This window comes from Eucalyptus grandis, chromosome 2 (assembly GCF_016545825.1).
Source record: "Eucalyptus grandis isolate ANBG69807.140 chromosome 2, ASM1654582v1, whole genome shotgun sequence".
Taxonomy (NCBI): domain Eukaryota; kingdom Viridiplantae; phylum Streptophyta; class Magnoliopsida; order Myrtales; family Myrtaceae; genus Eucalyptus; species Eucalyptus grandis.
In genome coordinates, this window is record NC_052613.1 from 53,815,333 (window position 1) to 53,831,164 (window position 15,832).

General features: G+C 38.0%; 2 protein-coding genes across 2 annotated transcripts; one reads left to right on the forward strand and one right to left on the reverse strand.

Annotated features, from left to right (window-relative positions):
• Window positions 1-1,650: 1,650 nt before the first annotated feature.
• On the reverse strand, window positions 1,651-5,301 carry LOC104433739 (probable protein S-acyltransferase 6). The gene is made up of 6 exons (XM_010046596.3): window positions 4,728-5,301; window positions 4,322-4,585; window positions 3,683-3,865; window positions 3,000-3,308; window positions 2,506-2,739; window positions 1,651-2,415 (listed from the first exon to the last, which is right to left on the reverse strand). Exons 2-6 carry the CDS (start codon window positions 4,433-4,435, stop codon window positions 1,975-1,977), a joined length of 1,281 nt encoding a protein of 426 aa, XP_010044898.1. The 5' UTR covers window positions 4,436-4,585; window positions 4,728-5,301; the 3' UTR covers window positions 1,651-1,974.
• Window positions 5,302-13,843: 8,542 nt separating this feature from the next.
• Window positions 13,844-14,880, forward strand: LOC104433740. Its single transcript, XM_010046598.3, has one exon. The coding sequence runs from the start codon at window positions 14,056-14,058 to the stop codon at window positions 14,632-14,634; it is 579 nt and encodes a 192-aa protein (XP_010044900.2). The 5' UTR covers window positions 13,844-14,055; the 3' UTR covers window positions 14,635-14,880.
• The last annotated feature ends 952 nt before the right edge of the window (window positions 14,881-15,832 follow it).

The following is a 15,832-nucleotide window of genomic DNA, read 5'->3' on the forward strand; positions in this document are numbered from 1 at the left end:
TCGGCATCAATTCAGGCATCAAATCTGAGAAAGCAAAACCTTATCCTGGCGCTTTCATTGAGATAGAAGAATCTTGCCAAGTAGTTGACATCCCCATCCTTGGTAGGTGGCAATGGAGGAAACTCATTCTTGTGCATCTTGAATTAATGGATTCCATGTATAACTGACTTGTTTACGTGGCACGATTTGAGTCCATGGAGACAAGTATTATGTGGATAAAGAAGTTGATAAGGGACTCGAGTCCAAATGCCTCCTCATCGTCCAGCTTTTGCTCCTATATAAACTCCACGAGTGTTGGTATAATTTGGCTAAGTCAAATCGAAAGAAACTTCGAAGGGAAAGGATGATTTTCAATCTCCCTCAAAGGCTTCCAATTTTCTGATTCGTTTTGAATGCTACAGTCAGAAAAACAGAGGCCCGAGAGGGAGATCAACGGCTCTCTTCTTTTAACATAGAATTTGACGAAGTGTTCACACCAAAAGCTACGCGTTTCCCAGATGACTTGCTCAAGAGAGCAAAGGCATTTTGTGATTGTTCTTATGAATCTGTTTTGTTTGGTAGAACTGCACTTCATCGCCTTTGAAGACTCTACCATCTCCACTTTTTTGTCCTTGATACGATGGCGTCTCTCTCGTGAACATTGTAGTGTAAAAGAAGAATGGTTTTGGAATGATGGACTAGACTTTTGAGTCACCTAATAAGCGTTCCACCGAGATTTCAACTCTGTAAATGGAAGGCATCCTCCTCATCCCGACTGCCTTGGTATGCTGTAATCGCCTCTTCCTGAGATAGTTGCTTTGTCCGAGTTGCTCGGTTAGAAACAAGTCCTTGGGGGAACGACCTCTGAATTCGAGTATTTTGTGAATTCATCGTGAGTTCATTGCCCGGAGAATAAATGATTATACAGGTGGTTCATGAGAGTACTAAGAGTTGCTTCTGTGATGGCTATTTCCGAAGTAACATGCTGAGTAACAAAGAGCCGGGCCACTTTTCGTCTCCATATTTGGAAGGAATTTATCTTTCTGTCAAATAATATCCTTAACCGAAACAAACCAATGTCGAAAACCAAACCAGCACTTTGAATAGAGAAGAGTAGATTTCCTTAAGACAGACAAGAAATAACACCGAGTTTGGAAAGAGAAGCGTAGTAATCGTAGTCCGTTGCTTGTCTCAAGCTGCAGAGATGCACATACCAAAACTAATGAGACCATATCGCACATACCCAGTTTTCCAATCATGATTTTCATGTTCCACGAGAGGCAAAACTACTTTTTAGAGGGCCATACGCATCTCAGTCGGTGCAATCTGTAGTTGATCAAAGAGTGCATTTCACCGGTAAGTAACACCGCAGAATCGCATGCTTTACAGGTACCGAGTATGAATGAACCTTCACCTCTATCAAAAAATGAAAAAAAACACATGAATGAAGCCATGCTCTTCGCCATGAATTATCATCTTTGTTGCGTGTGATACGAGAAATCTACATTGATTGATCTACACACGATCGCTACGATAAGTTGCAGGCTTCAGGTACCCCAAAAGAAAATGATGCCAAGAGTATTACACCAAGCCACCACTGCAGCAATCATGCAGCGGCACCTTCCGTTTCCAGCATCATTTTTATCCCTCTTCAACCATCAAATCATATGGTTACTAAGAAGGGACTTAGATTAAAAACTTGAAGTTGCCAAAATTGTCCAACAGATTGCACTTTCAACCAAAAATAAAATAAAATCCTAAGAAGCTAAAGCACTCTGGTACAATGAGATCATGGAGTTTGATGAGCATTTAATCCCGTAGCTTAAGAGAGATCACTCTCAGAGAAATTTCAAGTGGTAAGGATCCATTACCAAATCTCACTTTAAGTTTGCCAATTTGTTGAATATAATTCCTAATTAAGCAGAAAGAAAGATCAGTGTTGGTACAAGATAATAACATACCCTATTCCTAAAATCAGGAGTTCAACTAGAAAAGCTATTGGTCTCCATGAATTTTCTCTCTTTCAGTTGGACTCGGACCATATTGCATGCCAAACTCAGCAGCTAACATCCGCATGTCAGGTGTGATCTCCCAATTGTTCTTTTGATCCCACTTTGTATGAGGGGGTTGAGTTCCACATCTCTCAAGTCCACCAACACTATCAATCTGGCTCTGTATATCTTCCAAATCCTCAGCAGCAACCGCTTGCCTTTTCCCCATCTCCACATCAAAGCTTGTTTTGGGGATCTCCAGACTAGTGGTCGGCCCCACCGAAACCGGATTGTAAACAGATGTCTCCCCCTTAACCTTTGCCCTGAAATTATTTTTGGAAGGAGGTATTTTGGAGAAAAATATCTCCCAAAGATTACCCGTGCAACCCCGGTTATAAGGATTCATCTTGCAATCATATCGATATCGGAAATTCTCATAAGTTGTCTGCACCAAAAAAGTGATTATTCTGTAATCAGATGTAAAGAGGACAGCTAAAGCAAGTCCAAACATCTGTAGGCATAGAGAGAAAGGAACCTGATTGGTTATGATTAAATAAAGATGAAATCCAGTGAGGCCTCCAACAAACCATGCAGCTATGAACGTGTAGACTATAAGAATTCCTGACATAGGAGACTTAGCAAGAGCTCTCCAAAGATCACACTGATATTCATCCATTGTCTTGCTGATGTTTACCCAGCAGAAAGCAAAGACATACAGGCAGAGCAATGTCGTCGAAGAAATGAACATAAAAAAGAATCTGTAATTCCTCTGCAGAAAAAAGCAGTTGATATGTCAGGTATAGCAACAGAACTAAGGCATCTCAAATGCGGAGAGCCAGCGGAATACCATAAGAAAACAACTTTATAAACCACCTAAACTAATCGTTCAACCTGAATTTGATCATGAAACTTAACCATTAGAGGGCAAAAGTGCACTCTTTTGCCATATATTCATTCTCTTTGCTTAGTTTCATATGTCTAATTCAAAAGAGTGGAAGACACGAACAGCTACTTCCAAGTAATATGTACCTTCCCGATGCATTGTCCCACCCACGGACAGTGGTGATCAAACCGCTCAACACAGTTATTACATATAGAGCAGTGAGAACATCTTGGTGGACGGTATAGCATGCATGTTTGACAGTATTTGACTTTGACGACCATTCCCCTGACAGTAACATCTTTGGTAGGTGGCAGACTAGGAGCACTGATCCTGCTTCCTGACCAATCTGCAGATAGATTGGAACCATCAGCTTCGTCCTCTGGTTCTGGAGGGTGTAGACTACGAGGAATAATGCCTGGATCTCTTCCTGATGTGAGGAACAGGAGGATGACAATCTGCAGTTTAACAAGTCGATCAGATGCTGAAAGCATTAAATAACGCAAGTATAGGCCATTTCAGTTATCAGATAATATTCAGTAAAGATTCTGTAAGTTGACCCATTCCATCAACCATCTACTTAAACTGAATATGATCCTCATTTAGTAATGTTAAACTATTGAAAGTTAATCCTAAATTTCGGTAAGCCTAACTGGGGTCATCTTGAGATTTCAAATTCGAAAATTACTCTTATTGTCATTGAAATGCCAACAAAAATGAAATTTCACGGAAGAATTCCAATGCTGATCATTTCCTGCAAAATAGACCTGAACATATCTTGCTTCAGATTTCAAGGGAGACTGAGCAACGAATTCAGTGCGTAAGTACTCACGTAGAGTGTGAAGACGGCACTTATAGCCACGATGATAATGCCTACGTGGTCATCAAACTCATGAAAGAGCCTTTGGGAAACAAAGGTGCAAAACAAAATGACTGGAGTCACGATTAAGAACACCGTCAGCAATAGCGACCTTGCATCTGGGCCAAATATAAGTCTGCCTCCACAGCAAAATCTCTGCAAAACATGTAAGAGAAGCAGTTAAAACTTTTGGCTTGAGAATCATGGGGATGCGTTCGATGCACAGCTGCTTAGTATCTCCGAGACTAACATAAATAAAAGGACCAGAGCGCAAGCATGCAAATTTGCAACAGAAAATATTCACATCCTTGGGTGGAAAAAGATGACCCATGTACGCTGCGAATCGATAAGTTTTCTTCTCGAAAACACTCTCCAGGCTCCCGAAGACTGATACTCGGAGTTACCATAACAACGGAGTACCATTGAGTTGCGGGCTCTAAAACTAAAAGTTCCTCACTTTCTCCATAATTGCCAGCACAGTTTTAACGGAGGTCATAATTCGAGAAATACCATAACAATGGCAGGTAATCGAGCACAAATCATTGTCAACCAAAGCGCAGGTAATGACAAAACAGCAAATTTAACAAGAAGAGCATGGAGGGGCGAGCTCACATTGCTTCCCTTCCACGTTTGATATACACGTAACGACGGCCCGCCGTCGATGATCCGCCGGTTAGATTCGGAAAGATGCGGAGGCACGGCGTTGGCGTACATTCTATCCTGCATGTGTCGTTCACCGCATCCGATCTCCTCCTCCTATCGTTCTTCCCCCTCTCTTCTACGCGTCGCGCGCACAGTCGGAAACAAATTGCGTCTCAGGAACGCATCCCACAGAGCTCCACGAGAGTTTCTTTACGCGCTCGCCTCCTCTCTGATCTACAAAATGCGCGCCGGAATCCCCAAAAAAACAAAAAAAAAAGGAAAAAGAAAAAGCTCGCGACGTCAGCCACAATTCGCACCGCGGTCGCGTTCCGAAAGCAGAGATCTAGAGCCGCGGAGCTCCCGCCGGCGGCGTTACCTGGAGGTCAAAAAGAGAGAGGAGGCACGGCGGCCGAGATCAGCGAGGGAGGGACGGGGAATCGAGAACGCGCCTGTCGCCGCGCGACGACGAAGAAGCTCCTCCTCCGATGCTCCGGATCAACAGAAAAAAAAAAGGTTCGGCAGAAACGGAGGCGAAAAAGGGAGCTCCCCTATCGATCTCTCTCTCTCTCTCTCCGATCTCAGCCCGCGCGAAACGAAAACCAGGGAGGTCAATGTGGCGCGAGACGGGGCTCCGCGAGACGGCTAAAAGGAAGGGATTGCGTTGCGTCCCCCCCGAGCCGAGGCGATCCACAGCGAAGCGCGAACTCGGATCGCCGATCTTTTGCTCGTCGCCTTTCCTTTCGCTCGTTTCTCGCGGCGGGGGAGGAAGACAGGTGGACGAAGCTCCTTCTCCTTCGCTTCTCTCTCTCTCTCTCTTCTTTCTCTCTCTAGGTCTGCGTGTGGATTTTCCAGTGAAGCTGTTGAGGTGACGAGGGTGGAGGAGGAGGGAAGGAGGACAGCAAAGGAGACTGACACTGGTACGGACGTACAGACTCTCAATTGCCTCTCGCTGTGCTTTGTGGCGACGTTGATGGTCTTAATTATTTCCTCTTTTTCTTTCTCCCTTTTTTTTTTCTTTTTCGTTTTCGCCATTTAGGCATTTCTTTTTTCAGCCTCCGGAATTAAAGCTTCCTCTTTCTTTATAAACATTAAAAAAAAAAAGCAAAAATTTTGATGCGGTGTTTTTTTTCCCCTTTTCTGTAGTGATGTGTAATCAATGTTGTAAAGAAAAACCGATGATAATTTTAGTTAAATACATTAAGAGCGCATTTGGTAACTATTCTGCTCTCAATAATAATTTATTATCATAAATTATTTTTTTTATTCTATTCCTGTAAGTAATTTCTAAGCAAAAACGTATTTTGTAATCGCATAAAATTTCTTATTCTAAATTAGAAAAATAACATAAATGCGTTTGATAATTACATAAAATTTATATGCCAATTCTTTTTCAATTACCGTGTTAGGTGAGTGTAAATTTGATATTGAATTCTCATGGACCACTCACATATATAATTGTCTTCTTATGAGTAAATAAATCATATTATATTTTATTATATTTTCAATTTAAAAAAATTTAAATTTAGAATTCTATTCCATTCTAAAATTCTATCAAACATAGAAATTATATTGATTAATTATATTTATACTAAGATAAAAATATTAACTAATTGAATTTTTATTAAATAGTGAATAATGAACTATAGTATAGACTATAAATATAAATGCTAAATAATGAGTTAAAATACAAAATTAAATATATATTCTATATATGCCAAAATTTTAATTACTACTTCAAATCATTTTTTTTTCGTTTTTCTTCTTTTATCTTTTTCCTTTCTTTCTCCTCTTCTTCTTCTTCAAGGTGGCCAGTCGCCGCTTTGGGATGATCGATGACTAGTCAAATGAGGGCTGGCGACCTCACTGGAGCATCATAAGCCCTCGACGAGGCCATGCCTTGTCAGCCGAGCCTCACCGGCAGCTGAACAAGGCTCATCAATGACCGGGGGAGGCCCAGGCGAAGCCTGCCTAACCAAAAGCGAGCTCGCTGGTGACCACCGGTGGCAGATGGTGGACAGCAATGGCAACAGTAGCAGTACTTGAAGAACAAGGGAGAGGGAAGAAGAACAAAAAGAAAGAAAAGGAAAAAGAAAAATAGATTAACTTGATTCTATAATTGTTCCCGATAATAAATAATTAATTTTTTGATTATTCTAAATTATGTTCCAAATTTACTTATGGGAATAAAAAAATAGAAATTTGTTTCCTATAAAAAAAATTTTACCAAACGTATTTCTGTTCAAAATCTACTATCGGGAACAAAAGAACAGAAACAAACACTGTTTGGCAAACAGGCTCTAAGTGTGTCTAATAAGCATCTATTATTGATTACTAAAGGCGCACGTGACAATTTTTATTTTCCTATTTCTTGGAATAGATTTAGAACATAAATCCATTTGGTAATCCATTTCATTTTTTTATAACAAATTTTTATTCCAAAAATAGATTTGAAGCTAAAATTAAAAAATTTAACCTTTATATTTCTAGGATAAATGTGATAAATAAAAAAAATTATCAGCATTTACTCGTCATCATCCGCCGCCTACCTATCATTCGTGGGATGTCAAATACCCATCACCAACTACTGGACACTCATCACCAGTTGCCTGTTGCCTACCACTGGACATCGCCCGCCCGCCTTCCCTAGACGCCAGTTGCTGCCTCCTATAAATAAAAAATTTATTCTATTATCAAATTAATTTCCATTCCCGAAATAAAAATTTTAAGTCATTATTAAACGCGTTTCTTTATTCAGAAATTAATATAGGGAGTATAAATTAATTTTTGTTCCAAAAATTTATTCACACACAGCCTAACAGCAATCCTGGTAGTTTTAATTAATTTATTTTTTTAATTTAAAGTCCCTCCTTTTTTCGCTCTTTTTTTTTTTAGTTCGCCATTTTGCAAAAAATTTTCAGCCTACGGAATTAAAGTTTCCTCCTCCTTTATAAAATAGAAAGGCAAGAAAATTTTAATACGACATTTTTTTGTAAAAAAACTGATAATAATCTCGATTAAATACGCCAAGTGTTTTTATTGAGCGTCCCTCGTTGGCTCGTTGGTCGCTAATACTTAATAGCAATCCTCGAACTTTTAATTTTAATTTTTTTTATTTAAATTCCCGCCTTAATTTTATTTTTTCCAGCTGTTTTTAGGCTCTGTTTCTCGTGGAATGACCCGGATGGTACAGCTGGCAAAGTTCAAGGGTCTTGGAAAAGAGGAGGAAAAAAATGTGAGCTTATTTCTCCTTCTCGGCTTTTCTTTCCTCCTTTTAAAACTTAATTCCCTCTTTTAATGCACGGAATGGTTTTGCAAATTAGATTTTTTTCCTAGAAAGCATGAATAAAAATTAAAAACAAAGTCCGTTTTGATTTCCTAAAATTAAGATGAAAACACCATTTTGAATTCTTGTAAAATTATCGGAAAAGTTTTGCCTTACTTTAATAACTTAGTCTCAAATGGCTTCTATTCATACACTTATAATGGAGATTTGACTTTTTAGCATCAGACAAAAGTCCCATCTAATTATCAAAATTCTAAAATTAAAAGGCAAAAGTCATTGCAAGCCCATTGAAATAAGCAACCCTTTTTTTGCCATTGCTTTCATGGAAATGTGTCATTTTCTATCGTGCCTTTCGCACGATAATCCTCATATTTGGTCAAAAGGAAGAGTACCTCTTCTTCAAACTTTCATTAGCTCTGATGGTAACGAGTTGCTTTTTTCCAATTGACAAGCGTTTTAAGGGCATTAATTAAACTCGATAAATTTAGTAACGACACATATTGAAAATGAAAATATTAACACGTTTTAAAAAACCCACTTATTTCGAATATAAAATACTAAAATTTTAAAAAAAAAAAAAACGAATGAACCTTAACAAGTGTTCTACTTTCCTCTAAATTATCCATGTCCGTTATTTAGAGCTCTATTTTATTTTATTTTTGGTCGAATTCTTAAGGGCTCAATTTGCTGAGTAGACATTGCACTGGTAATTGCACCGTTAAACAATGATGGTGTCTTATTCTCGGTCTTCTTTTCCTTTTTTGATGCGGAAAAACAGGCGCCCTTTTCTTTTCTTCCCTCTCCAAACAATTAAAATGGCGTCGTGTGGGGACAAAATAGCAAGATTTTTCGCCTCGGGTGGCCGAAAAAAAGGAAAAAAAAAGACAGAGGGAAAAGAAGCCGCTGAAAAAGAAAAAGAGAGGAACAAAAGAAGCTGGACGGGTCCAAAAGAGGGTCAAAAGGAGTTTCCGCGAAAGCGACTGGAGCGACGCGATCTCCGGCGTGCCTCCTTCAAGAATCTCGCCGTTTATACGACGACGTCGCGGCGCCAACTCCACATCCCGCTCGCGCCAAGAGAAACGCGGGAGTTTGTCGAGCCCAGAAATTCAGGATAGGCCCATGATCCACCTGGACTCACGAGTAGGCCCATCACGAGTGCATATTCACCAGGAATTAAGGCCCAAAATCGTAAATGCTCTAGTCTAATCTGAAACGTTTCGATTTGTTTTTGCAGAAAATAGGCGATTTAAAAAATATCTATCACTAAAAATAATTATTTGTATTGCTCAACATAATTAGTTGATGAAAAAGGCTTTCATCATCGACGGCAATATATATCTAAATATTTTCCATTTGTTCTTTCTCGTAAGCAGTACAAATGATTATATGTAGGAAAATGTTTTCATAATCATTTACTTTCAACAAATTGAATGTGCCCTAATGTCTAATTAAAACCGACTTTCATAAACTGAGTGCGTTTGATGCACTGACTGTTAATTTGGACAATTGTTTTTCTTCGTATAAAAAAATTCCACAAAGAAATAACCGTAATTCCATTATATATATGAAATTAATCATACCTTTGCTCCTTACGTACAATGCACCATGTGATCCAATCAATTGAGACTATACGAAGCATGCTATTGAATACATAGCATCTGTTTCTCTTTTATGCTTCGCAATTTCATACCTCTTTAAGGAAATGGAAATTTTTAAAACCGGAATGCTAATTAAATATAGAGCATTGTATAATAAATAGGCATATTATCATTTACTTATTTCTTCAACAAAAAATCCAATCAAATTAACCATAAAGAACATTTAAAGTTCGAGTCTGAACATTAGTTGGGCTAGCAAATCTTATTTGTCATAAGATGACGGATGTGATCATTAACATTCTAATATAAAATGTCAAACTGTCAAAACCAAATTAACATTCTGTTGGCACATTTCTATCAAATTTTAATAAGTTTCTATTGTTATTGGTAATGAAATGAGCGGTAAATCACCTGTGCCGATAAATTGTTAGTAATTTACTAACTCGTATATAAAAAAGTATAAACGTTTATATGATTAATTACAAGTTATTGACAGTTCTAATAAATTCTCAAATTTCAATCGTCAATAGAGTTTACGATGATTTATATGGAATTATCTCCTTCAACCTAGTTGCCTAAATATTTAAGATTGTAATTTTAAAATGATATAAGGACCGCATTTGATATATATATATATTATCTCCTTCAACCCAATTGCCTAAATATTTAAGATTGTAATTTTAAAATGATATAAGGACCGAATTTTATATATATATATATATATATATATATATATATATATATATATGTATATGTAGCCTTTCTTTTCAGGATTTCAAAATTTATACTCAATTGACACTGGCTTAGTGAAAAGTTACATTTACTAATTATCGTGGATCTGTGATAGACTCGTATCCAGTCACATTTCAGATTTTCTTGAGCTTAAGTGGTCCAACTGTATCTTATTTGGAAAGAAAACACATTTGTCGTATGAGTACTTAATGGTCGAGATACGCCCAATCAAATTTACTATACTTTTCGCTTTTCATAAAGTTAAAAAAAAAAAAAAAAAATTTGCACCCGATTCACTGAAATTTCTTTTGCGACGAAATTACCTTTCACTCAAAGTCATTCTTCGAATTTTATTAAAGAAAACAGGTTATGCACCGATTCCATACAATAAATATCCAAACAAATAAGAAAATCAACAGCTTTACTTCCACCAGGCTATATACACTAAAACTATGCCGGAATTTAACAAACAACAAGGCTTGAGAAGCACAACTATTACAACGAATCGAATATAAGCAAATTATGTTGGAATTTAATCGACTACAAAACCTAAAAATGTCAAGATAAACGAACATATCATAATTTAATCGACAATCTAAATATAGAAAATAAAAGTACCACATGGGAAAGTAAGGATAACTGGAATATAGTACATTTATTTGATTTGTGCGATGAACTGTTAATAGATGAGTTGTGGTATTTATAGTGACAATGTGATAACTATTTCGATGTGATTGCATTTATCTCGAACAATTTCTTTTGGTTGCATCCATATTCCTTCACTTTTGAAAGTCTTGAGGCCATGCTCTTTCGATCTTCATATCTCATTCTTGAGTGGTTTTTCCCTTATAAACGCCTGCCAATTGCTCCATGATCTCAGTTTCTTTATCCTCCGATAACCTTGGATTTGGGACTCCATCTCGACGCTCCGTACGCATTCAAAGACCTCGATGGTTTGCTACTCCTTATTCATTGGTACCTCTGTTGATAATCATTAACCATTCGTTGATGTATATCGACAACTAATTGGCAGTGATCACCAAAGTGCGCTATCGATGTGTGCTAATGTCAATTGCTAATACCGATATTGGTTCTTGTGACCGTCAATGATGTCACGTGCATGACAATATTCATCGACGATGCGTTCGTATGAACCGGTTGCAAAGGCCATGAAGTTTTTCGGCTGCGTGATATTGGAACATATATTTTAACATAAATATCCTATTTCATACTAAACTTATTCTTTATCCTGACAGAATAAAGACGGAGTCTTGGTCTATTTTATATAATCGATGCAAAATACATTGACTCGATAATGATGAGATATTATTCCAACTGTAGTTGTTATATAAGGGGAAATTTAATTCATTGTAATAACGAGATATAAATAATAAAAATCTTCCAAGGAAACTTAAATTAGAATTTCGAATAATCCCTAATCTTCGAAAAACTCACTGAAATAAATATTTCTTTTTGCTGAGCAAAACCCACGATATATAACAAGGTAAACATAAATTATCGTCGAAAGCAGAATTAGGGGGACGGGCAAGAAAAGTACTAAAAGGAGGAAGGATTAATCCGTTGCATATTAAAATACCATTTGTCAATCTCAGAAGCAAATCCTCGATAAAAAGTTTATTCTCGTGTCTTCACGCAGACCGAGAGTTTCGCATTATGATTCCATGAAAAACACAACACGACACACGTAACATATTGGATGAGCTTTTGCCAATATTAAATTATATAAAGTCTAAAGTAAATCCCTCGAATGGGTTGTAGACCCATTTTTTAGCTAATTTTTGACGTACTATATTATTATTATATAAGTTAGTTACATACAATAAAGTGGTTACAGATGAGTTTAGAACTATAAAGTTCAAAATAATATGAATATCAAATGAATCTATAGCTTACTTAAACTCAATTCAACCCAATAACTTTATTCACTCTCTCACCTCCACTCCATATTGCATTCGCTCACTTCATGCACTCATCTCGATTTTAGTACAAATTTTTCTAAATTTGATTAAATGCGAAAGTATCTTTACGAATATAGGTGGGGCCGAGTACGTGTCTTTATAGACCAATTGGAGTTAAATTATTTTCTAACCGATCCACTCGTTTGACGGGGGTTATGAGCAGCAGAATTTCCATACGGGAGCTAATCATGGCTCAACTCGCGATATAATAGTGCTACTACCGCTTGCATTATTGGGATGAAAACCATCTTTCCGCGAGAACATGCGGCGACTTAAAAAGCAGACACGGTTCCGCCTTTTCATCAGCGTCTGACAGGGGAAGGGAAAAAAGCAGACGGGGTTTCTCCCCCCCTTAATTCACTGTCCACCGTCGAATCGGCTCCATCTTCGCAGCGACGTGAGGCTGTAAAATTGGAGGCCACGTTCCCATCGGGTTCCCCACTGCTTTTCGCTTTGTCGGTGGCAGAGCATCTTTTTCTTTTGCCAAGGGTCTCGATTTTTGCCAAAGGGAAGAGTCATTGGGTTAATTCCAATTACTTTACCTAAAGGCACGATATTCGATTTCTTTAGATCGCCGGTGCCGTCCATATAGAACGGTTGTTTATGTTTATAGGTGTTCGATGATTATTCCATGAACTGCTGATGTAATCATATCAAAATAAGTTGGGAGAGATTATTAAGAAAGTCTTACATCTATTACACTTGTGCCAATTCAATTATAAACATTTTAATTTTGTCAATTAAATCATAAATCTTTTAATGATTTGTCAATATAGTTTATTCAGTCAATTTTGATTGATGCTGTCTTTATATGGCATGACCCATATCGGTGTTGGCAATTTTTAAATAATCTGTTTGATTTTTTTTTTCTTTCTTTATTTCTCTATTTGATTTTCGCAAGTAGCCAGTGGCCTTGCTTGGGCGATGCCCCTTAACTCTTTTTGGCCACTAGCAACAAAAAAGTGAAAGATAGAAAAACAAAATTTAAAAATTATAAACTTCGGTGCTGATAGCATTCACGTCGACGATTTTCAGTTGAATCATACTGGTAAATTATAAAAAATCTTAGAATTGAATTGACAAAATTAAAAAAGTTTAGAATTGAATTGGTATAAATGTAATAAATCTAGGATTTTCTCGATAATTTTCTCAAATAAATTGTTAATTTTGATTGTAAATCACTAATATAGATGAGTCTGTCTCTATATGGTATGACCTGCGTTGGTATTGACAATTTTTAAATATTTTTTCTTTATTTCTTTCTCCATTTTCTTTTCGCAAGTAGCCTGTTGCCTTGCTAGGTGATCCCCCCAACTCTTGCCCTTAGCTGGCAACCGGCCACTAGCAAAAAGAAGTGAAAGATAGAAAAGAAAAGAAAAAGTATAAACATCAGCGTTGATTTTATCACATAAGACGGTTGGTATTTAAGTCGACGATTTTCAGTTGGACCATATCGGTAAATTACAAAAAAATATAAAATTAAAATGTTTATAATTAAATCGGTATAAATATAATATGTTTATGATTTTCTTGATAATTTTCTCAAATAAATTGCTACGTGGTTTCGATTCTCATCATCAAATGTCTACATTATTACCATTTCAGATCTCGAATATAGAGAAACATGAATAGCTCTTAAAGCATAGCGTGATATATTTGGAATTACTTGTTTTGCATAAAAAGAAAAAAATACTAAAACCAAAATAAAGAAGTTCACTGGAATGATCCTGACGCACGTCACGTTCTCCTTCTTTCGTTTTCCCTCAACTTTTTTGCCCTTTTTCCATCAAACCATCGTCACCCCACTTCCAAAATCGGGCAGCTCCCTTTTTCCCCATGGCTTATATATAACCAAACCCCATGTGAAGTACTTTCTCAAGGCTCCCTCCATGCAAAGCAATGCAAAGTGGCTACACCCCAACGCACTCGCACCTTAAACTAGTCTCTCGACACAGCTCGATCTAAGAGGAATCCTCAGCGCCGTTCTCTTTCCAGTTTCATCGCCCGTTCCGATTAAGCTTTTCTGTCTTCGTCCATCTCCGAGGGTTTTTTCTGTCTTCTGTCATCAACCACATGCGCAGAAATTAAACCGGGAGAAGAGAGAAAAGCAATATGAAGAACAAAGCGTCCGCTTTTGTGAAACGCATGGTCTCCGTCCTGACCTCCGTCGCCAAATCCAAGTCTGCGGCCATCAAGAGAAAGACCAGCGCGGTGAAGGGCCGCCTCATGCTCTTCTCGCTGATGAACAGCCGGAAGGTCCTGTTCTGTTCCATCTCCAACAAGATCCACAGCCTCCTTGGCCACGGCGACGAAGACAGTGACGACGAGGATGATGTTGACCAAAGCAGGGCCCTAGTGCTGTACGAGGCCAAGGCCAATGAGGCGCGGCCTAGCACGAGCAGCACCGCAATATACGGCGGATACGGTGACGAGAGTGACGATGACGATAAGTATCCGGACCTGAGGCACTCGCTCTTTGATGAGGAAGACGACGATCTTGACGACGCCGACCCTGGCGGGTCGGTGATTGACCTGGTGAAGAACGCGAAGGAGGAAGGAGGCGAGTTCTGCCTCGAGGACGAGATCGACCACGTTGCGGATCTGTTCATCAGGAGGTTCCACAAGCAGATGCGGCTGCAGAAGCTGGAATCGTTCAAGCGGCTCCAGGAGATGCTAGGGCGAAGCGTGTGAAGGAGGAGGAGGAAGAATCGTCATCGCACGTTGGCTCATGGATCGAGGAAATATTTGTTATGCTTCTAAGTAGTTTATATTCCATCTTCTCCTCGGATGCACCGAACTTATATGAGCTTAATGCACCAAAATCATCAGATTTATAGTTGCGATGCACTAAGTTCACGTGAATCCGATGCATTTTCTCTTGTTTAATTTGACTAGAAAGGCAATTGGTGTATGTAAATTTTCGTTTACGAATAAAATCTCGGCCTCTGACTATACTTGTAAAGCTAGAAAATCGTACTAAGATGCCAAGGACCTTTGCCATCGCTAGTGATAATTTGCCCGCGACTAATAATGGTATGGGCGTTCATATTGACTGCTCAAAAGAGACACCCAGCTGCGAGTGAAAAGAAGAAGAAAAGGAAATGCTCGAGTAGGAAAACTTTCATAATCGGTGGCTTTCTTCATCAGATGACGTGGATGTCATGATGACCGAAGATTCTCTAATTATTTATACTTAACGAGTGGTCATAATTACAAAAGTTAATGCAGATTAGTGTCTGGCTACACCGAGATTATAACTAAATAGGTTCTGGTGATCATTGGACATTTAAAGAATCCGAATTCGTTCTCTCTACTTTACGTGGACTCGATGGTTTCTCATGTTCCGCATTGTAGACTTTTGTTTCATCCATGTTCTCACCTCATACCAAGTCCACTTGCAATGTACATGCTATTAACATTTTAGAATAGCAGATCGCTCCCTTGCCATTGAGCGCTGAATTGGCATTATCATATCATATTTAGATCTGTCGCGCAAATGAATTGGGTTGGATTTGGTTAGCTCGTGAATGATTTGACCCAAATTGACATATAGAATTATTTATGACTTGCTCATTCGTAATGTAAATTTCTCAACTATATCCGACCCGACTTATATTACTAAAATTATTCCATATTTAACCTAATCTAAGATAATTTCTTTCTTATGATTTTTTAAAACATTAGCTAAAATACTTTTATGCAATGCAAATTTAGTGAACAATATTTATAAAATTTATAAAATTAATTTTCTTTTCCTTATTTTTTTCTTTACCTTCGGCGAGGGCTTCACGGTCATTGAATGGTGTTGGCGAGGTCCGACCGCACCTTGCTGGACTTCATAGGGAAAAAAAAAAAAGAAAAAGAAAGAAAATAAATAAATAAATTATAA